The 24,245-nt window shown below is 42.7% G+C and overlaps 1 protein-coding gene across 1 annotated transcript; it reads right to left on the reverse strand.

Moving 5' to 3' along the window:
• Window positions 1–8,064: 8,064 nt before the first annotated feature.
• On the reverse strand, window positions 8,065–23,970 carry LOC110528401 (rap1 GTPase-GDP dissociation stimulator 1). The gene is made up of 14 exons (XM_036984204.2): window positions 23,475–23,970; window positions 21,419–21,523; window positions 14,415–14,537; window positions 13,531–13,656; window positions 13,159–13,287; window positions 12,664–12,789; window positions 12,356–12,499; window positions 11,869–12,000; window positions 11,467–11,601; window positions 11,125–11,250; window positions 10,335–10,474; window positions 10,049–10,175; window positions 9,586–9,714; window positions 8,065–9,472 (listed from the first exon to the last, which is right to left on the reverse strand). The coding sequence occupies exons 1-14, from the start codon at window positions 23,485–23,487 to the stop codon at window positions 9,345–9,347; spliced, it is 1,683 nt and encodes a 560-aa protein (XP_036840099.1). The 5' UTR covers window positions 23,488–23,970; the 3' UTR covers window positions 8,065–9,344.
• Window positions 23,971–24,245: the final 275 nt, after the last annotated feature.

The following is a 24,245-nucleotide window of genomic DNA, read 5'->3' on the forward strand; positions in this document are numbered from 1 at the left end:
ATTTTAATTGACACCTTTATCTAACCAGGCCTGTCAGTTAAGAAACAATTCTCATTCACAGATAAGAATGTGAGAAACACAATAACTGGTTCAACTCAGTATACGCAGTCTCCAAGTAAACAAATGAGACAAGCACACCATTTTGGTTCAGAAATGTAACCAAAAACGAACAGGCTTTCCTCCCCACTGGCTACAGAGGTAAATTCAACGTCTGTCTATTCTGTGTTGGTTCAACATAATGTCATTGAAATATCGTGGAAACAACATTGATTCAAGCAGTGTGTGCCCAGTGGGTCCTCTCTGTGACCCTGTCTAGAGTATACTATACTACTCGTTGAGGATGTTATTTTCCCCCCAGTCTGCTTAGTGCCTGGTCTTGTCCACTCTGTTTTAATGAGTCCTGCGCGGCTTGTGGGCATTGTAGAGGGAAACATGAGTGTTCCTTAGAGTCTTAGCTTTCAGTGAAGGGGTCATAACATTTTGCAGCTTAAACCATTCAAAAGATAGAGTCACATTTGTAGGAAGGAAACAGAAACCACTCTGTTTATTACAACCACATCTAACGGCTACCAGAGGTTACTGAGGTAACCCCGGTTCTGTGAACCAAGCACATTTTTAAAATGGTTTATTTCATAGTTTCTATCACAACCCCATGTTTGGGAAACGCTGAAATAGGACATAATTACGTGCACATAAAGGAACAGGACCATATGGTAATGGAATATACAACACACATACAACACACATACAACACACATACTACACACATACAACACAGCAAAACATTTGACCTGTTGGACACTTTAAAATTCTTATCTGGATTCAAACCGATAACTATCTTATACAGTATAATCACCTTTCACCAACTGAAGAACACACAAAGCCATGCAGGTATGTGGTAATTGGACAAATTGGAAGGCGTTGTAACTTGTCCTGTCCCATTTCATGTATAGTATTACCTTCATATTACAGGATCATCTATGGTGCTCCAATGCTCCTCTCTGGTTTCTTCGTTCTCTTGTTGGTTTAGCGACCTCTGCATTAGCCACAACACCCCTCTCTGACTGTGGGGCTCACGCCTGATCCTGCGAAAACTGTGGATTCAGTGTAGAGCGTATCAGCAGTTCCAAAGTGCACTATTGTTCATTCACAGGTGCTTTTTAGAGCTCAGTTCCTTGTATTCTGGCCCTGCAAACACGCCTACGCACACAACCCTGAGACACATCTACTCTACAGTATATCTGCGTATTCAGTTTCACACACAGACTCACCTTGACCTAGAACGCATTCCTAAACCCATTTGTTTTTCCTATTCTGGCTTCACTGCCTGATAGAAGGAATCTGCACAGCATGCATGATTCTCGTCTGATGGCTTTCTGTGATTCATACAAAGCACTGTTTCATTTTGAAACCTGGGATGACATTATGAGCTGAAATAAAGGAATTCAGATCAAAAACTGGCAAATTTTATTACATTGCGAGTCGCAGTGTGCAGATTCTACAGAGTGTGACTCCTCATAAACTATAGATATTGAATGTGTTTTTATTGCGGGTTGCTTTGTCACACTTTATCTATACCTTTCAGATTGACAGTAGAAGTTGTCAAAGCTTTAGGATCATCACCTATAAGATACCATGGCCTGTAATCAACTGAGGTCAAAGGGCGAGGATCAACAGCACCGATCTAAATTGAGATTAAAGCGATGGAGCTACAGTAGACAGACAATATACAGATGTAAGTTCTGAATTTGATCACTCTGTTTTACATAAAGGATTTACATAAATTCACTGAAAACCTGTACTAACACAAGGTTAAATTAATTAACAGTATTGCACTTTTCATGTAGCCTAATTTGGGACAGCTGATGGCCTAACCACCAGTCAAGCAACATTACATTGGCGGAAAAGAGTGAATGGACTCACTAAACATTCAAATCCTTTTGCTGCAGGATCATTTTTCTGTGACAATACTGGTCAAATTGTAAATCTTACACCTGTACAGGATCGGACAAAAACGATAGCCCAGCATTTGTGTTTACCACAGGAGGTGAGGGATCACATACAAGAGTCTTTTGTTTCACCTTCTTTAGACTTACGTTTGCTAAGCCCCCTATCAGAGCCACCATTTCTATTGGGCACAAAATAATCTGAAACACAACCAAAACAAACAGCAAGTGCATCCAACAAGTTTGTAGAGTCACAAGCTTGATGAAATCATTGCGCACTAGGCATATGGGACAAATACATTTTTACAAATCTTTTGACTACTGTAATACTCACATAAGTAAATTTGTCCTAATACTTTTGGTCCCCTAAAATGGGTGGGACTATGTACAAATAGGGCTGTAATTCCTAAACGGTTCATTCACCCGATATGGATGAAAATACCCTCAAATGAAAACTGTTAGTCTGCACTTTAACCTCCTAGTCATTGTATTATTTGAAATACAAAGTGCTGGAGTACAGAGCCCCAAAAACATATATGTGTCACTGTCTCAATACTATTGTAGCTCACTGTAGTTTCCACACAGGTCTCAAGGGACAGGGTTTGTCCTTGGTCTCTGTTAAGTGGGTCTTGCATTTCTACAATACACCCTATAGTCTCTTTGTAGAGAGAAGACGATTTGAGGATGATTTTGGCTAAAGTATAAGACAGGAAATCATGCTGAGAATAACATCCCTCTGTTGACTCAGAGTTGTTTTTTTTATCTATGCAGCCTTGAGGGCCACAACAACCTTGAGGGCCACAAGTCAACAGAGAGACTTTCTCTGCACATCACTGGACATTCCTGTCTGTCTAGTGCTCAGAGTTTCTGGGGAAAGCTCTGCTAGAGGACATAGAAGATGTAGGAGTCATATCATTTTTATTTATTTATTAGAGCCTGAGGTGCTATCTGAGATCTGAATTCTCATTAAACATGGTATATGAATGACATTCAAACATGCAATTAATACACTTGTCGCGCCCTGACCTTAGAGATCCTTATTATTCTCTATGTTTGGTTAGGGTGTGACTCGGGTGGGAAAGTCTATGTTTTGTATTTCTTTGTTTTTGGCCGTGTGTGGTTCCCAATCAGAGGCGGCTGTCTATCGTGGTCTCTGATTGGGGATCATATATAAGTTGTCATTTTCCTTTTGGGTTTTGTGGGATCTTGTTTTCTGTTTAGTTTCTTAGCCTTACAGAACTGTGTGCTTCAGTTTTTTTGTCTTTGTTATTTTGTTTTGGTGTCATCAATAAAAAGACGATGTACGCCTACCACGCTGCGCCTTGGTCCACTCTTCATTCTACAAACGAAAGCCATTACAACACTTCCATAGATAACTTGGTATGCATACTGTATCTATGAAATCAAATTTGATTGGTCACGTACACATAGTTAGCAGATGTTAATGCGAGTGTAGCAAAATGCTTGTGCTTCTAGTTCTGACTATGCAGTAAAATCTATCAAGTGATCTAACAAATTCACAACAACTACCTTATACACACAAATACACATAAATGTGAAGGGAGGAATAAGAATATATACATATAAATATATTGATGAGCGATGGTGTGCGGCAAAGGCAAGATGCAGTAGATGGTATAGAATACAGTACATACATGAGATGAGTAATGTAGGATATGTAAACATGATTAAATTTGCATTATTTGAAGTGACTAGTGATACCTTTATTAAGTCCGTTTATTTACGTGGCCAGAGTCTTTGAGTCTGTACTGTATGTTGGCAGCAGCCTCTCTATGTTAGTGATGGCTGTTTAACAGTCTGATGGCCTTGAGATAGGGGGGGGGGGGGGGGTGCTCCCTCTGCTGGTTCCTGAAGTCCACAATCATCTCCTTTGCTTTGTTGACGTTGAGTGAGAGGTTATTTTCCTGACACCACACTCCGAGGGCCCTCAACCTCTCCCTGTAGGCTGCCTCGTTGTTGTTGGTAACCAGGCCTACCGCTGTAGTGGTACAACTTGATGATTGAGTTGGAGGCGTGCATGGCCAGGCAGTCATGGGTGGACAGGGAGTACAGGAGAGGGCTGAGAATGCACCCTTGTGGGGCTCCAGTGTTGAGGATCAGCGGGGTAGAGATGTTGTTTCCTACCTTTACCACCTGGGGGTGGCCCATCAGAAAGTCCAGGACCCAGTTGCACAGATGGGATAGTCCAGTGTGCAGTGTGATGGCGATTGCATCGTCAGTGGACCTACTGAGGCGGTAAGACAATTAGAGTGGGTCTAGGGTATCAAGTAGGGTGGTGATATGGTCCTTGACTAGTCTCTCAAAGAACTTCATGATGACAGAAGTGAGTGCAATATAGTCTTTTAGTTCAGTTACCTTTGCTTTCTTGGGAACAGGAACACTGGTGGCCATCTTGAAGTATGTGGGGACAGCAGACTGTGATAGAGATTAGTTGAATATGTCCATAAACACTCCAGGATGCCGTCTGGGCCGGCAGCCTTGCGAGGATTAACACGTTTAAATGTTTCACTCACGTTGGCCTCGGAGAAGGAGAGCCCACAGGCTTTGGTAGCGGGCCATGTCAGTGGCACTGTATTTTCCTCAAAGTGAGCAAATTAGTTGTTGAATTTGTCTGGGAGCAAGATGTCAGTGTCCGCGACGGGGCTGGTTTTCTTTTTGTAATCCGTGATTGACTGTAGACCCTTCCACATACGACTCTAGTTTGTCTCTATACTGATGATTTGCTTGTTTGATTGCCTGTTTGTATTGGTCGTGTTTCCGGTAAACTTGCCATGATTAAAAGTGGTGGTTCGTGCTTTCAGTTTCACGCGAATGCTGCCATCAATCCATGGTTTCTGGTTAGGGAAGGTTTGACTTCTCCGATGCACTTGCTAATAAACTCGCTCACCGAGTCAGCGTATACATCAATGTTGTTGTCTGAGGCTATCTGGAACAAATCCCAGTCCACGTGATCAAAGCAATCTTGAAGCGTTGAATCCGATTGGTCAGACCAGTGCTGTATTGACCTGAGCACGGGCGTTTCCTCTTTTAGTTTCTGTCTATAGGCTGGGAGCAACAAAATGGAGTCATGGTGTCATTTGCCGAAGGCAGGGCAGGGGAGGGCTTTGTATGTGTCGCGGAAGTTTGAGTAGCAATGATCCAGAAAGTTACCAGCTCTTGTCGCGCATTTGATACGCTGATAGAATTTAGGAAGTATGGTTCTTAGGTTAGCTTTGTTAAAATCCCCAGCTACAATAAATGCAGCCTCATGATATGTGGTTTCCAGTTTACATAGAGTCCAACAAAGTTCTTTCAGGGCCGACGAGGGATCTGCTTGGGGGGATACACACGGCTGTGACTATAATCGAAGAGAATTCTCTTGGAAGATAATGCGGTCGGCATTTGATTGTAAGGAATTCTGGGTTGGGTAAACAAAAGGACTTGAGTTCCTGTATGTTGTTGTGATTATACCAAGAGTCGTTAATCATAAGGCATACACCCCGCCCTTCTTCTTACCAGAGAAATGTTTGTTTCGGTCGGCGCGATGCGTGAAGAACCCGGGTGGCTGTACCGACTCTGACAACATATCCCGAGTGAGCATTGTTTCGGTGAAACAGAGAATGTTACAATCTCTGATGTCTCTCTGGAAGGCAACTCGTGCCCTAATTTTGTCCACCTTGTTATCTAGAGATTGGACATTGGCGAGTAATATGCTCGGAAGCGGTGGATGGTGAGCTCGCCTTCTGAGTCTGACCAGTAGGCCGCTCCGTCTGCCTCTCCTGCCACGTCCGCATTGTTTTGGGTCAGCCTCTGGGATAAGATCGCATGTCCAGGGTGGAGGTTTGAACAAAGGATTTGCTTCGGGAAAGGTGCCTTCCTGGTTGTAATGATGGTAAGTTGACATTGCTTTTATATCTAATAGTTCCTCCCAGCTCTATGTAATAACCCTTGAGATTGTCTGGGGTAACAATGTAATAAATAATACATAAAAAAAGCTAATAACTGCATAGTTTTCTAAGGACCTGAAGCGAGGCGACCATCTCTGTTGGTGCCATCTTGCGACTGGGTGACTATTATAGATGTCTATTACTAGTAGGTTATGCGGTCCTAAATGTTTATCCCAAAATGTAAATACTGCAATAGCAATGGAAGCCACTGACATGAAAGGCACATTCCAGGTTGTAACTCCAATGTGAGATGTGCAGTGCGACTGCAACAAATACAACCTGGTACACAACCATAGTGATTATAGAGGTGGTTATCCAATTGGTTCAGGGTACAGAAGTGTTAATGACACACTCAGGACTCAGCTGTGCTCTGCCTGGTGTGAGTAACACGCACACACACACACACACACACACACACACACACACACACACACACACACACACACACACACACACACACACACACACACACACACGCACACACACACACACACACACACAATCTTTTTCCCAACACCAGTTGTTAAAGGGGTGGTTTCATTGATAGCAGTCCCATGTTTTGCTGTGGTTTTCCCTGGTTCAACTGATGTTTATCTGTCTTAACAGATTGCTCAGGAAATAGCAGGCAGTTGAATGTGCAGGCACATGCACTTACAGACACACACACACACACACACATCTGGGCTCCTGGCCCAGAATCCCACTCGCTGGCAGTGTGCAGAGATCAACCATTTTACAGTGCAATCTCTGAAAATCAGCCTCTACCCAATGATACACGCGCAAGCTTGTACTCACACACAGTAAACAGACACATACAGACACACACACACACAAACAAACACACACCCACACACTGAGTCATGTAATTGTGTACATACTGAGCCTCATTTCAATAAAGAGCTTTGAATAAGCATTGACTGTAGTGTAAAGACAATGTTGCCACCTAGTGGTCAGAGTGGTTGTCTTCTCCGTAATGTGGCACATTGTTTCCCTGTGCTTCTCCAGCCTGGACTTTCACACAGTAGGTATGGATGCAAAGCACAGTATGGGCTTTTACCGCCTGACTAAAACATTACCACTCCTGTAACTGCTGAGACTTTAGTTTATCTGAATATGGATGAGGCAAAATATGTTCTCCTCCCACATGGGAAAAAGGCTTAGGGAGTCTGAGACAATGTGTTTATCACATTGTTCCCGGGTACACTAGCAGAATGAGAAGGGTAGCCATTGTGTTTGGAAAAACGACACGCAGACAGCAGACCCATACTGAACTGAAAGTATTGGACTAGAGGAAGAAAATGACCAGTAGCCTTCCTATAAATTGCTTTACCTGTCCAATGTAGTATTTTAGAGACCTGAAACACACCCACATTCAGTCATACAGTACATACTTCAATGAACAGATAAGTTACAGGCCATTGCCAGTTGTTTCTGTAAGCCATCCTTTTTTATTAAAACACCAACATAGTTATTTCAAAGATCAATTGAGGAGTTTATTTCCATACCGCTATATCCACACATTTTAGAGTTTATTTCCATACCGCCATATCCACACATTTTAGAGTTTATTTCCATTACGCTATATCCACACATTTTAGAGTGTATTTCCATAACGCTATATCCACACATTTTAGAGTTTATTTCCATTACGCTATATCCACACATTTTAGAGTTTATTTCCATAACGCTATATCCACACATTTTAGAGTTTATTTCCATAACGCTATATCCACACATTTTAGAGATTATTTCCATAACGCTATATCCACACATTTTAGAGTTTATTTCCATAACGCTATATCCACACATTTTTCACATTTGTGTTTTTGCATCAGAAATGATTGCTTACCTTCATGTGTGTGTAAACTATTACTATTCTCAGATTTGTATATAATAGATATTAGATGTGTATGAAAATGTGTTTATTTGCAAAACGCTATATATCCATTGTTTATCTGGAATGGAATGTTCGTGCCCTGTATATTTGACTGTGATATGTGGATGTCTCTCCTAGCTATTTTAAGGTGAATGCACTTACTGTAAGTCACTCTGGATAAGAGCATTTGCTAAATGACAAAAATGTCAAATGTAAATGTTTTACATACAGATCTCATATTACTGTATTGAATAACTTATTTAGAAAATTAAATAAAATTGATGTCACAAAAGTATAATTTGTACATTTCTTTATTAAAAATGTAGTTATTTGTTACATATTTGTTAGCATTTTGCAAAAAAACATGATTATGTGTCTCTCTGAAATGAAAAAGTTATAGATTTTAAACAAATACATGTCTGTCATTGAACAACCACATGCCACGATTAGATAGTGAGAAAACCCACCAATCTCGTTCATAATTTCATTCAACATTAAAAGCTAATTTACCAACTCAGCTCCCATTGAGTAGCCTATTAGGTACTAAAAGGAAAGACAGATGGAGAGCTGTTTTTCAGTTGCTATTAGCTCTATTAATCCCTTTGAAATAGCCAGTCAGTCTCTGTTGGGCTCAAGACCCCTTAACAAATTGGTGTTAAAAGGAGTTGAATCAGCAGGGCTCTGAGTGCAACATTAAAGCTCCCTTCATCACAAGCCCTTTGCTGGCCCAGCATCAACATAACATATTGATCCCTTTCAGTCTGAATTTTGGAGCTGGCAACCAGTGGGGGAGGTGCCTGACACTCTCACAGCTCTGTAATGATTATCCCCAGTGCCCACCCACCTGTGCTCTCAGATAACTAGCACTAATTAAAATGTACTTTGGTAAAATATCAGAGATATTGGCTTTGAATGCTTTTCTTGAGCTGTAAACTGTAGATAGTACAGAGGGGATCTCACTATGCAAGATCCACAGAGAAGAGACAGGTCCTATTCTAGGAACATTTACATCCATGGACATTGGTCAATACAGAGTATAGATAGAACATCACATGGATAAACAGTGTCAGGCGTTAGTTTTGTGTTTTCCATTGAGGGTAAGCGCATTAGGTGCTATGAAACAGTAGCCATGATTAACCCTATACGCAAACGTTTCCTTTGATAATATACACTGGTTGCTATCGGAAATCATACATACATTGAATTGATTGGAGTACTGATTAGAAGAGCTATTTCACACAGAAACACTATTTTTACAGATGGTCATGAGGACTGAACTGGGGTTGTTGTGATTCGTGTGCGTTTTCATGGGTTGGCTCATTCAGCTTGTGCTTAGAACATAGGCTATCACCTTGTTAGCGCTCTGTCATATTGGGTTGGTCAGTCTTAATGTAGCTCTGTCCAGCTGTGCTCTCCATAGACCAGGTGAATGGAGGCCTAGCTTTGGAAGACTCAATATCTGCTTCTTTTCATGGAGAGAATGGTGTAGTCACGATAGTAGGGGAGGTTGTGGTGGCACGTGGTGCTGAGAGTCTGTGGTCACATTGACCAGGGCAGTGGTCCGGTCAGGCCAGTCTAGCTGGTTTCAGAAAGCATGGCCAGCACTGTGTCGGCCTGTGTGGCTACGTTGGTGCTGGAGTGACCAGAGAGCTTGTTGAGCGTCTCCTTCAGGTTAAGAGATTCCATTTCTTCCTTCATCGAGCCTAAGAGGGAGGAGTATAGAGAGAAAGACAAAGAGAGAGAGTAAGAGGCAGAAAGAAGGAGCGAGAGAACATGCGTGTGGGTGTGGATGCACGTGCATGCGTGGGGTACCTACTGGAGTTGGCCAGGCTACAGATAAGCCCTAGGGCACTGAACTTGAACTCCACAGTCGCCACTGGGTCATCCAGCATCTTCTGCAGTGTGGGCAAGAGCTCTGCCTCTCGGAACGATTCCTGCATGGAGGCTGGAAAACAGAAGGACATGTCACAAGCACACACGCAAGGAGTCTCTCATTTACAGGAAGTACATTATGGTATTGAACATTGGTATGCAGGGGAATTAGTATAACCTAAAAAAGAGCTTACAGTAATTACCATTGTGAAATATAAGCTGATATTATTACATTATATGTTATTACATGCTGACATAATACAGTATATACAGATATTATTACAAATCTATTTATTTTGGTTTCTGTCAGTAAACATGTATCTAGCTACGTTCTGTCAGTCCAAAGGATAGCTTTAGATGTATTGATCTTTCCCTCTTTGCTCTCAAAGGATAGTAGAATCCCTCACCGATGTCAATGGCAGATGCAATCGCCAGGGCCACCAGGGCTTCATTCTGCATGATCAAGTGTTCACTGGTTGCCATGGAGATGAGGTGTCGCACCCCATCTGCTTTGGTTACAGCATTGATGACTTCCTGTAAGAGTCGGAATGGAGAGAATCAGTCTTTAGAAGAGATGAGGATTACACACATTCAGTATGTAATCCTCGTACTGTGTGTGTGTGTGTGTGTGTGTGTGTGTGTGTGTGTGTGTGTGTGTGTGTGTGTGTGTGTGCATGCCCACAAGTGACTCACCGGGGCACGGCTGTGTCTAATAAGGGCGGCCAGGAGGCGGTTGGCCTCTCCCCTGACCCCTGCATGGTCCCGTGCCTCACACCACTCCATGATCCTCGCCAACAAAACCTCATCTTTACCCAGCACTGCAGCTGCCTCCTCTGAGAGAGGACGAGCGGAGGGAGTGGAGGGGGAGAGAGTCAGAGATAGAGAGTGGGGGGTGAGAAATTGAGTGAGGGAGGAGATTAGAGATGAGAGAAAGATGGTTGAAAAGGGTTGGAGAGAGACAGAGAGAAAGGGAGAGAAAGATAGAGACAGAGAGAAGGGGAGAGAAAGATAGAGAGAGAGAGAGAGAAATGGGGGAAATAAACAATGAAAGGATTAGAAGTGAGAAAGCAGACTCAGAGTGGTGATTCCCTTTATAGGAGTGTATTACCTCAGTAGACTACAGTAATCAAGGGGACCCACTGTACCCTGCAATTTACTGTGACAGGTCATAGTAGTGCCTGTGGTGGATTTTATATCCCACATACAGTGTAAATAGGCTGTGATTCCAACTGTGCCTTTGGACATAGAATCATTTTACAGCATCTACTGGGGCTGAAATAACTATCCTATTGTTATTAGGAACAACAGCCCTGTTTCTTAGTTTATCATAAATAAAAATGACTCCAACACACATTTAGTTAACTCTGCACTAGATAAATGCATTTGACCTATGTGATTTTAGTTTAGTCACATGCAGTATAACCCAGACCTCTACATTAAGCACACATCCCATTCTTCTTCACCATACACCTTTCCCACAAACCTTGTCCATCCACCATCATGCGCAGGGTGCCCAGCAGTTTGAACTGCACTGGGGGCATGTCAGAGCGCAGCAAGGTCCTGATTCTCTCTGTCACCCCGTCCTCCAGCATCCTCACCTTATTACTGGCTGAAACACCAGGGAGAAGAGGGGTCACAGTGGTCTCAGAGCTGAGAGTCCTTAGTGTAAGAACAGCTTACAAGATAAACACATTAGTCATTAATTTCCCGCTGCCAGTTGGTCATTCAGTGGTGGGTTCAGTGGGGTCAGTTTGTGTGTGTGTGTGTCTGTGTGTGTCTGTGTGTGCGTGCGCGTGTGTTTGTGGTTATCCATCCTACTATGCACCTGGGATCGCCAGGTTTCTGAGCGCACTCAGTCCGGCATGTTGGACGGACACGTCGCCTTCGTCCACATGCTGCTCCAGTAGGGTCAGGATATGAGGAACCACCCCTAACTCCAACATCTTCACACAGTTACTGTCTGAGAAGGGTGAGAGAGAGAGAGAGAGAGAGAGAGAGAGAGAGAGAGAGAGAGAGAGAGAGAGAGAGAGAGAGAGAGAGGGGATACAGGAATTGACGAGAAGAGGCAGAGAGAAGATACAGAGAGAGAAAGGTGAAGAGAGGTTATAAGGTAATTTAATATGAATATAGACATGGGCTAAGAACATCAGAGACTGAGGAGAATCAATTCTCAAAACTAAAGCAGTCAATGCAGATAAGTCAATCTGAAGGCATTTTGTCATCTCACCGTTCCTGGCAAAGTTGGCGATGGCCAGGGCTCCAGACAGTTGCAGCTGAGTGTTGGAGGACTGCAGCCAAGAGAGTACATCCCGGTACACCACACCCGTGCCCTCGCCGAAACACTTCTGCATGGACTCATCTAATGCACCAAACACAGCACACAGGGACAGGCAGCACATCAAACTAGTCAGTCACCAATTATCCATATTTAATTTAGCAAAGAAATCAAAACAGATAAAAGAAATAAACAAGAAAACCACGTATCATCATCATCAACACATCGCATGAGCTGATTTTTATGGATAAAATGTGATTCTTAGTCTGAGAGTATCTTTGCTCGATTACATTCGGAATCAAACATCAATCAATTTGAGTGATGTGAGCTGACAGACAGTGAAGGGGTGTGGGTGAGTGAGGCATGGACTATGGAGGTAGGTTCAAGGGGAGAACCATAGAGGGATTCTGGTGCCTCCAGGTCAGGTTGCGTTCCTTACCTCCCAGCAGGAGGGAAACGATGAGGTTAGAGGCAATCTTGATGCTGCAGAGGTCATGGGGGTCAGAGCCACCCTGTAGCCCCCGAATCATCTCGGACAGAGCCTCAGGAACCCCCGACTCCACAAACTGCAGCTTCAGAACGTCTGACAACAGCAGCACAGGAGGAGTGTGTTAGTCTGAGCACACATTCATTCAACCCTCTATGTGAAAAGCTTAAACCTCACTTGCAGCCTATTTAATCTCATCCGTGTCTGTATAAATTATCATCATTTGAATGACCACATTTTAGGCCCTTGCCCAGATGTACCACTCTCTCCCAGTGATCCCAGAACCTCCAGTATGATGTGTCTTCTCTCTGCGTCAGTAGCCAGTTTTAGCTGGGCCGTCAGCACCTCTGCCACGCCCACCTCTACCAGAGCCTCCCGCGTCGTGTCTGCAGGGGTCAGAGGCCACATATTTTAATTGACACCTTTATCTAACCAGGCCTGTCAGTTAAGAAACAATTCTCATTCACAGATAAGAATGTGAGAAACACAATAACTGGTTCAACTCAGTATACGCAGTCTCCAAGTAAACAAATGAGACAAGCACACCATTTTGGTTCAGAAATGTAACCAAAAACGAACAGGCTTTCCTCCCCACTGGCTACAGAGGTAAATTCAACGTCTGTCTATTCTGTGTTGGTTCAACATAATGTCATTGAAATATCGTGGAAACAACATTGATTCAAGCAGTGTGTGCCCAGTGGGTCCTCTCTGTGACCCTGTCTAGAGTATACTAAAGTTCCTCTGGTGTTCCTCACCCATGTCGGCCAGGTTACAGAGGGCCAGCAGACACACGTTGACCAGTGGGTCGTTCTCTAGGTTCTCCCTCATGATGGCCACCAGCCTGGGGATCACCCCACACTGCACCAGCTGATCCTGCTGGGCCGCTGAGAGAGGGAGGAGGAGAGGGATAAAAGGGGAAGGGAGAGGAGGAGGTAGAGAGTAATGGAGACTGAGATAAATAGACTTGGAGAGGTGGAGGCACACCCAGCTAATCCATCAGGACAAGCATTGCGTAGCAAGATTACATATTCATTTAGTAGGCAGATTCTGGTTCCGATTCATCCTATCACTGCAGGTAAAGCCTGATTCCCCCTGGGAAGGGCCTGCGAGAGTCAGTCCCCACTCACTGTTGTCGAAGCAGATGCGTCCGATGGCTCTGCCAGTGTGGAGCAGCAGCTCCTCGTCTGCACTGTTCAGCAGGGGCACCAGAACCGTCACCAGCCCCGCATCAATGCACGGGTCCCTCACCGCCGCTGGAACACAGGGACAGCATTTCCTCAATCTCTGTTTGTACCCACAGTAAGCCTATGGCATTGTTGTGTTTGTAGACGGAGGACTGGATCTTGGTAGATGCAAATAGAAAGTAGTCCTGCTGCTGTCAATGAGTAGCAACCAAACCACCCCCTCATTTTTGGTTCAGGGAGCGGTTCTTACAGAATGCACATAAGTCAGTGGCAGAAGTTCTGCTTTATGCATTGAAAAATGCATAGATTAAAGAACAAAGGATAGTGAAGGAAGCAGAGGGCACATCAGTAACATATATTATGCATAGTTTTCATCTACATAAAGCTAATTAAAATAGCACATTAGCATAACTTATTTTGAAAGGGCACTTTGAACCTCAAGTGCCCACTGGGCACACACTGGTTGAATCAACGTTGTTTCCATGTCATTTCAATTAAATGACATTGAACCAATGTGGAATAGTAGTTGAATTGACGTCTGTGCCCAGTGGGTACTTAGTAGAGGTCATGAATATTAGTTGATAGGTAATGAGTAGGAGCAGGTGAGGTAGGACAGAGACCACTTTTCTGTCTAAACTGTCCATCAATGGTAATAGTTTGATTGCAGCCAGACAATAAAATCAACTTATTTTATTTTAATCAGTGAGTCTTTCAAACCCAGTGTGAGTCAGAGTAGTAGTGATTAAGGGCTTGGTTCTCTTCATTAAACTCAGATTGGTATTCTTGCCCCCTGTTCCTCTGTCTTGTGGGCTGGCATCTCATCTCACCTTCCCTGGCCATTTCTGCAACCACCAATGCCACTTGGTTGGTGAGAGGACTCTTCACCCTGAGGGACTGGGCTAAGATGGGAAGGATCCCACTGGAGGCGATCTCCTCAGCAGCACCCTTCTCTGGGGACAGATCATACACATACTTATATGTCAACTACTCCTTGGCATGGAGATACAATAGAATGGACTATAACTGAAGACGGAAAATGACAAATGGTTTTATAGTAACATAAATGATCTTTATTGACCTATAGACAAACCAGCTAATTGTTAACCAGAAACTAATTCAGACACAACTTTTGCAAATGAAAGTGTCCCAGCATTAGATGTCATTCCATTTCCTGTGCCAAGTCTCTTCTCTTTCGTCTGTTCTGTGGGTGGCACTGTGTGCTCTTTTCGAAGGATGGCTCCCGGTCTCTCTGTGGCTATGGGATCCGAGGGTTCGGGGGTGGTCTGCCGGGCATTGGGATGACAACCCAACTCGGGATGAGGAGGGCTTTTAGCGGGTGGAATAGTGAGGACCAATTGGAGGTTTACTTAGTAGCAATGCAAGTATCATGGTACAGCTATATAGACACTCAATCATCATGTTACTTTTTAATAGTACGTTTATAAACATATATTTTGATAAATAGAATTAAAACATGTGTTTCATTATGTTAAGTGGTGAAATAGGTATAGCCAGTTATAATTGTAATGGCTTAGCAGATAATAAGAAAAGACGATCAGTATTTACCTGGCTAAAAGAGAAGGAATATAATATCCCATTCAACAGTTTTAGATGAAGTTTTGTGGAAAAAGGACTGGGGGGGAGAAATATATTTCTCCCATGGGCAAAGAAATTCAAAAGGATGATGATATTAATTAACAGGAATTTTTATCCAAATGTGCAAATTGTCCAAACAGATCATCAAGGTAGATGGATTATTTTAAATATGTTATTGGACAGTTAACAGATATGGCTTATTAACTTATACGGTCCGAATAATGAAGCTTCTTTGAAAATATATATAAGAATTTATCAACTCTACAACCAACACTAGACTCTATTATTATGGTGGGGGATTTTAATACGGTTTTGAATACCTCTATGGACCGTAAAAGAAATCACACTACAAACTATCACCGTCAGGCCCTTGAGGAAATCATGAATGTAATGGATATATTGGAATTAGTGTATATATGGAGGCTTAAATACTCTGACCTAGTGAGATATACATGGCGGAGGCTCAATCAAGCTAGTCGTCTTGACTACTTTCTTATGTCATTCTCTCTGGCACCAAAAGTTTTAAAAGTGTTGACAGGGGACAGAATGCGGTCGGATCATCACATAATTGGCATATATATTACTCTTACAGGAATTTCCACGTGGGCGAGGATATTGGAAATGTACTCAAATCCTACTGGATGATAACTTGTTTATAACTAGGACAGAACAATTTATAACTGACTTTTTCTGACATAACATAGATCAGATCCCCTTATTGTATGGGATACTTTTAAATGTGCCTTTAGAGGCCATGCAATTCAGTACTCATCTATAAAACAAAAGCAATTTATATCAAAAGAGTCCATATTAACAAAGGAAATTGAAGGACTAACAGTACAGTTAGATAGCAATAAAAGCTGTACCATAGAGGCATAGAATAAGTTAGAGGAAAAACAAGAAGAAATGTAGGAACTTATTCAAGAAAGATCCAGTGTAATATATTATAAAAATTAAGCAAACTGGATGGAATATGGGGGGAAATGCACCAAATAATTTTTCAATCTTCAATATAGAAATGTATTGAAACTTGTTAGAAATGATGGAGTCACACATTATTCACTGAATTATATTTTGAAAGAGGAAGTAAAGTAGTTTAAGAATAGGTTTTTGTTTCAGTCTACTCCATCTCCATTAACCGAAGCTAATTGTATGTATTTTTCCCTATTTATAATGTAAAATGAACATCTGTACAGAAAGACTCAAGTGAAGGCCAAATTACAGAGGAGGAACTTCTTGACGCAATTAAAGCCTTTAAGGCTGGGAAAACTCCAGGGCTTGATGGATACCAGTGGAAGTATACCAAACTTTTTTTATATATACTCAGAGGACCATTATTAGCATGTTTTAACCACTCCTATATAAATGGTAGATCATTGGACATGCAACAAGGAGGTCTGATTTCATTATTACTGAAACAGGATCCAATTGGTATATATAAAGATTCAGTCCATTAAAAAAATTGGAGGCCTCTTACACTTCAGTGTTGTGATGCAAAAATCCTAGCTAAATGCTTGGCACAGATATTATTCATTCTAATCAGACAGGTTTTTAACATGGACAGTACATTGGAGATAATATAAGAGAAGTACTGGAAACAATAGAATACTATAAAATATCTGGGACACCAGGCCTAGTTTTCATAGCTGATTTTGAAAAGGCTTTTGATAAAGTATGACTGGAGTTTATATATAAATGCCTAGAATATTTCAAATTTTGAGAATCTCTTGTAAAATGGATCAAAGTTACTGTATATATAGTAACCCTAGGTGTAAAATAGTAAATAATGGCTTCATCTTAGAAAGTTTTAAACTGTCAAGAGGAGTAAAACAAGGTTGTCCACTGTCTGCATATCTATTTATTATTGCCATCGAAATGTAAGCTGTTAAAATTAGATCCAACAAAAAATATTAAGGGATTAGAAATCCGTGGCTTAAAAACAAAGGTGTCGTTGTACGATGATGATTCATGTTTTATTTTAAAACCACAATTGGAATCCCTCCACGGCCTCATAGAGGATCTACTGTTGAAGTCAGAAGTTTACATACACCTTAGCCAAATACATTTAAACAAAGTTTTTAACAATTCCTGACATTTAATCCTCGTAAAAATTCCCTGTTTTAGGTCAGTTAGGATCACCACTTAATTTTAAGAATGTGACATTTCAGAATAATAGCAGAGAGAATGATTTATTTCAGCTTTTATTTCTTTGATCACATTCCCAGTGGGTCAGAAGTTTACATACACACAATTAGTATTTGGTAGCAGTTCCTTTAAATTGTTTCCTCCTGACAGAGCTGGTGTAACTGAGTCAGGTTTGTAGGCCTCCTTGCTCGCATACGCTTTTTCTGGTCTGCCCACACATTTTCTATAGGATTGAGGTCAGGGCTTTGTGATGGCCACTCCAATACCTTGTCTTTGTTGTCCTTAAGCCATTTTTCCACAACTTTGGAAGTATGCTTGGGCCCATTGTCTATTTGGAAGACCCATTTGTGACCAAGCTTTAACTTCCTGACTGATGTCTTGAGATTTTGCTTCAATATATCCATACAATTTTCTTTCCTCGTGATGCCATCTATTTTGTGAAGTGCACCAGTCCCTCCTGCAGCAAAGCACCCCCACAACATGATGTTGCCACCCCCGTGCTTCACGGTTGGGATAGTGTTCTTTGGCTTGCATGCCTCCTACTTTTTCCTCCAAACATAACGATGGTCATTGTGGACAAACAGTTCTATTTTTGTTTCATCAGACCAGAGGACATTACTCCAAAAAGTACGATCTTTGTCCCCATGTCCAGTTGCAAACCGTAGTCTGGCTTTTTTACGGTGGTTTTGGAGCAGTGGCTTCTTCCTTGTTGAGCAGCCTTTCAGGTTATATCGAAATAGGACTCGTTTTACTGTGGATATAGATACTTTTGTACCTGTTTCCTCCAGCATAGTCACATGGTCCTTTGCTGTTGTTCTGGGATTGATTTGCACTTTTCGCACCAAATTACGTTCATCTCTAGGAGACAGAATGCGTCTCCTTCCTGAGCGGAATGAAGGCTGCGTGGTCCCATGGTGTTAATACTTGCGTACTATTGTTTGTACAGATGAACGTGGTACCTTCAGGCGTTTGGAAATTGCTCCCAAGGATGAACCAGACTTGGGAGGTCTACAAATTGTTTCTGAGGTCTTGGCTGATTTTTTAAATTTCCCTATTATGTCAAGCAAAGAGACACTATGTAAACTTCCGACTTCAACTGTAGATACTTTTGCTAAACTCTCTGGATTAAAACCAAATTATGATAAGTGTACAATATTATTTATTGGATCACAAAAAATGATACTTTTACACTACCATGTAGTTTACCAATAAAATGGTCTGACAGGGATGTGGACATACTCACTATACAAATCCCAAAAGAAAGAAATGATCTCCCTCCAATAAATGTTTATAGAAAGTTAGCAAAAATAGATAAGATCTTGCTAAAATGGAAAGGAAAATACCTGTCACCCTGATTAACTCTTTAGTCATATTACAGTTTCCCTATTTGCTTATGGTTTTGCCTACACCTAGTGACCTGCTTTTAAATTACATGAACAAAAAATATTCCATTTTATTTGGAATGGCAAGCCAGACAAAATTAAAAGGGCCTATTTATATGGCCAAATATGAATTCGGAGGGCGGAAATGATTAAATATTAAAGCATTAGACCACTCACTAAAGACATCAGTCACACAAAAGTTATACTTAAATCCAAAATGGTTCTCTAGTGAATTGGTAGGAATGCCTCACCCCATGTTCAGGAATGGCCTTTTTCCCTTTATTCAGATTACAACTGCTCACTTTCGGCTGTTCGAAAACAAAATCATCTCCAAAATATAGTTATTTTTTAAACAAGCCTTAGAAAGTTGGTTGCAATTTCAGTTTAATCCACCTGAAAATACAGAACAAATAATACAACAAATATTGTGTTTAAATTCAAATATTGTGGCATTACCACAAAAATGGAAGAGGCAAGTAGAAGGGGGAAAAAGTAAGGAACTTGTCTCTCGGACCTGCATTAAAGACCTTAAATGGTTAAAGAAAATTGTGATAAATAAAAACATATGCTTATTTTTTTCTTTTAGCAATGGCTTTTTTTCTGGACACTCTTCCATAAAGCCCAGCTCTGTGGAGTGTACGGCTGAAAATGGTCCTATGGACAGATACTCCAATCTCCGCTGTGGAGCTTTGCAGCTCCTTCAGGGTTATCCTTGGTGTCTTTGTTGCCTCTCTGATTAATGCCCTCTTTGCCTGGTCTGTGAGTTTTGGTGGGCGGCCCTCTCTTGGCAGGTTTGTTGTGGTGACATATTCTTTCAATTTTTTAATAATGGATTTAATGGTGCACCGTGGGATATTTTTTATAACCCAACCCTGATCTGTACTTTTCCACAACTTTGTACCTGACCTGTTTGGAGAGCTCCTTGGTCTTCATGGGGCCACTTGCTTGGTGGTGCCCCTTGCTTAGTGGTGTTGCAGACTCTGGGGCCTTTCAGAACAGGTGTATATATACTGAGATCATGTGACAGATCACGTGACACTTAGATTGCACACAGGTGGACTTTATTTAACTACTTATGTGACTTAATTGGTTGCACCAGATCTTATTTAGAAGCTTCATAGCAAAGGGGGTGAATACATATGCACGCACCACTTTTCCGTTTGAATTTATTTTTATTTTTTGAAACAAGTCATTTTTTAAATTTAACTTCACCAATTTGGACTATTTTGTGTATGTCCATTACATGAAATCCAAATCAAATTCAATTCAAATTACAGGTTGTAATGCAACAAAATAGGAAAAACGACAAAGGGGATGAATACTTTTGCAAGGCACTGTACATGGATATATATAGCAACAATCTTTCCACAATATTAAAGCTGATCCATCCCTTCACTTTGATGAGATTGATCAGGATCACCGAGTGCACCGGTTGTCTGGACTTCCTCTCTCTTCTCCTCTTTCCGATTAACAGTGACTCTAACCCATCTGTGATGTCAGGAGAAGACCGGAGAGAGAAACTAAAACAGAATCCTCCTCTGTTGAGCTTGGGAGGGACATTCATTGTGATTATTAAAGCAGCAAGATGCAATAGACACAGAGGGAGACTTAATGTTACCATTTCTCCTTTCAGAGAATGTCACAACAGCCGAGGAGGCAGCTCAGGTTGTCAGGCACTAGGCCGCGCTGCTATGGTAACGTCCCCTTGCCCGTTTTTTGAGGAGAACCAAATGTGGCTGCTTGTGCACAGTGCAACCTCTTATAAATTGGATATTTGCCGAACCAGAAAGAGGGAGAGCTGGAGAATAACCTGACCTGTCACTCTCACACTTCCTTCCTTTCATTCTTAAGACACCCCTCCCCCTCTCCACAGCACTGGGATGTTTAATGAATACAGATGAGAAACAGCAGGGGTGTTCTGAATGCTGCTGTAACACTCAGTCTTTTTATAACTGAAGATTTGGGCCGAGACTACGTCAGGCATCCAAAATATGATCAGAAAAGAGACGTTTGTGCCTCAGCCCAGCAAATCAAAAAAGGGGGGAATGATAGATCCCTAAACAACATGATAAATATGCTGAGATAATTGAAGCGGAGACGATATATTGTTTCTAAATGCACTGGCCTTGCTTGCCATGGCCAAAGCAATGTCATAAAAGCTAACTGCTGGGAACAGGACAGTGTCTACTTGTGTGTGTGTAGAGTAGTGTGTGTAGAGTGGTGTGTGTGTAGAGTAATGTGTATAGAGTGGTGTGTGTGTAGAGTGGTGTGTGTGTAGAGTAATGTGTATAGAGTGGTGTGTGTAGAGTGGTGTGTGTGTAGAGTGGTGTGTGTGTAGAGGGGTGTGTGTGTAGAGTGGTGTGTGTAAAGTGGTGTGTAGAGTAATGTGTGTGTAGATGGGTGTGTGTGTAGAGTGGTGTGTGTAAAGTGGTGTGTAGAGTAATGTGTGTAGAGTGGTGTGTGTAGAGTGGTGTGTGTGTAGAGGGGTGTGTGTGTAGAGTGGTGTGTGTAAAGTGGTGTGTAGAGTAATGTGTATAGAGTGGTGTGTGTAAAGTGGTGTGTGTGTGTAGAGTAATGTGTATAGAGTGGTGTGTGTAGAGTGGTGTGTGTGTAGAGTGGTGTGTGTAGAGTGGTGTGTGTGTGTAGAGTGATGTGTGTGTGTGTGTGTGGAGTGGTGTGTGTAGAGTGGTGTGTGAGTACAAACTCACTCTTCTCCAGTAGCACAGCCAGCAGGGTGTCCAGATGAGGCTTCAACTCCTGCTCTACCAGCTCAGTGCTCACACTGATGGCACTCAACGCCTCTGTTAGAGATTCTGCAACACATACACACATGCACGCGTGCACGCACACACATTGTATATATTAGTCACATCCTCCTGCAGAACAACTAGACTACTTACATGTACTACATAATATTTCTGTAGAAACAATACATGCCTGTACTGTACATTTTGATGTTGTACACTGTACACACCCACACAAAAACATCTACACTGAAACCCCTCATGAACCTTCAGGCTATTCCAATCTCAAAGTGGCTTGCCAATGTGCATATACGTCAGTACTGGTATGAAATAAGTACACTCATTCCTCATCCTGCCTTCTGTCAATAAATGCAAACCCAACACAAGCTACAATAAAGGTGCTTTTCTGTGAATTCTGGATATTTCAAGTGACTCCCCCAAACACACTGCAGTGATCGCAAATAAATGTTGCTGCAATGCACCTCTGCAATACATATTGGCACATAGTGTATAGGACCAGAGTCACATGAAGATATGAATACACAGGCTGAGAGATCAAGTCGCATCATGCCGTTTTACATCAGAGATTGCAAGGGATGGCTGGCACTGGTATCCCCCATGCCAGAGGCTAGGGAGAGAAGGGGAGAAGGTGTGTGTGTACATAATTTCTCTAACATACCTCTGTCCCCTCCAGCTAGCAAATACCTGACCGCTTGGTGCGACAGTGTTTTGTCATGTCACACACTTTCTTGCTTGAGGATGTTGTTGTGACAGGGGACACAGTGTGCGTGCGTGTGGCACGTGTGCATGGGGGCGGTCTCGCCATTCAGGCTCTCCATTGGTCTCCCCATATAGTCTACTTGTAGACTAATCAAAGAGTTGTCATACAATACTTTGTAGCCAAGACTGTTATTGATAACTATAGTCTTGGCCGTAAATCCCTTTCCAATTTAATTTAACCGATCTGAAAATAAAGCCATGTGAACAAAAAAAAGAGCCTAGAACCCTTAACTTGAGAAAGAGAGAGAAAGGCAGAGCCTCGTCAATGTGTGGGTGTGACCATCAGCTGTCCACTGTGCTGTTCTGTTAACACACTTTCTGAGCAGCGCCACAGAGAGAGTCACAGCACAGAGAGAGTCACAGCACAGAGAGCGTCACAGCACAGAGAGCGTCACAGCACAGAGAGAGTCACAGCACAGAGAGCGTCACAGCACAGAGAGCGTCACAGCACAGAGAGCGTCACAGCACAGAGAGAGTCACAGCACAGAGAGCGTCACAGCACAGAGAGAGTCACAGCACAGAGAGTCACAGCACAGAGACAAATCACTTTGGCTAATCCCTGGTAAGCAGTGTGGAAATAGAGTCTGCAGTGGGGTGCTATCAGGGTTATATGCACAGTGTCAATTATCATACAGACCCCCATTTCCCTGTTTCCATTTGTCAGTCAGTGTGTGTGTGTGTATATGTGTGTGGGTGTCTAGACAGGGGAAATGCTGCCTACAGCAGAGTGTTAATCTGTCCCACCGAGCGCTATAGGAACCTCCCCCTGGTCCTTATTGCCACTGACATCCCACCAACAGCCCACTGGGCACAGACACCAATTCAACGTCTATTCCACGATAGTTCAACATCATTTCATTGAAATGACGTGGAAACAATGTTGATTCAACCAGTAGGTGTGCGCTTCCATTTAGACATTTCCAGCCCTACAGGCTCTCTGTCCACTCCTCTCCCTGTCTCCAGGGTTTCTACGGCAACAGCCCCCTGCTACCTTTGTCTATCCCAACGGGCTTACCTGAGCTGGTAATGTCAGCCTATGTTTCTATGACCTTTGAACACAAGACAGGAAAGGAAAACTCCTTGTCTCCTGGAGTCTAGCCTGAGCTACGTCCGTGTCGATCACTACTGTACTGTACATCCCCACCCGGCTCCAAATATTGTCAAAGCCTCCATTGCTAAACGCACTCATTGGCATGCACACGCTGTAAGGGAGGATTTCAGAAAGGGTTTTTCTACTCACCCATGTCGGCCATGGTTGCAGGTCGGCAGGCGCTCACTCTGTCTCCCTAGGATTCTATCCCGGCTCCCTGGCTGTGTGTGTGTGTGTGTGTGTGTGCGTGTGCGTGTGCGTGTGCGTGTGTGTGTGTGTGTGTGTGTGTGTGTGTGTGTGTGTGTGTGTGTGTGTGTGTGTGTGTGTGTGTGTGAGTGTGAGTGTGTGTGTGTGTTTGGCTTAGTAATGAGAGAAGAGCAGCCCTCCTTCAGGCCAGGCGTGCCTCTTCTCCCAGCTCTGCTTCAGTCAGCTAAGCAGCCTGTGTCTCCCTCCCTCCCTCTCTCGCTGCTCTACCACTCTGCTCCCCCTCTCACCACTGCGCTTGCGTTCTCTTTCCCTCTCTCCCTCTCCCTCTCTCTGTCTTTATTTCCCTCGGTCTCTCTCACACACAGTACCAGAGCTTGGGACTAGAGGGTTCTCTCTGTCTTTATTTCCCTCGGTCTCTCTCACACACAGTACCAGAGCTTGGGACTAGAGGGTTCTCTCTGTCTTTATTTCCCTCGGTCTCTCTCACACACAGTACCAGAGCTTGGGACTAGAGGGTTCTCTCTGTATTTTTGTCAAAACGTAGTTATTGACGTAGCCTTGTTCTGTTCAATGTTCTCTACCTATATAGTACTCTCAATACCCCAATTCATGTTAAGTTCAAAAGAATACTTGCTAAAAAATTGCTGACACCATTCAAACCAATGAGGATTCGGAACACTGTCGGTCTTGTCTGTATCGCTCCGTCCCTGCCTC

The sequence above is a fragment of the Oncorhynchus mykiss genome, chromosome 1 (assembly GCF_057628025.1).
Source record: "Oncorhynchus mykiss isolate SJ-2025 chromosome 1, ASM5762802v1, whole genome shotgun sequence".
In the NCBI taxonomy this organism is placed as follows: Eukaryota; Metazoa; Chordata; class Actinopteri; order Salmoniformes; family Salmonidae; genus Oncorhynchus; species Oncorhynchus mykiss.

Coding starts and splice junctions, on each gene's coding strand:
- LOC110528401 (XM_036984204.2), bottom strand. Junction 14,538..21,418: donor GGCTGTGCTACTGGAGAAGA/GTGAGTTTGTAC, acceptor ATCTGTCCCCAG/AGAAGGGTGCTGCTGAGGAG. Junction 13,657..14,414: donor TGCAGAAATGGCCAGGGAAG/GTGAGATGAGAT, acceptor CCTGTGTTCCAG/CGGCGGTGAGGGACCCGTGC.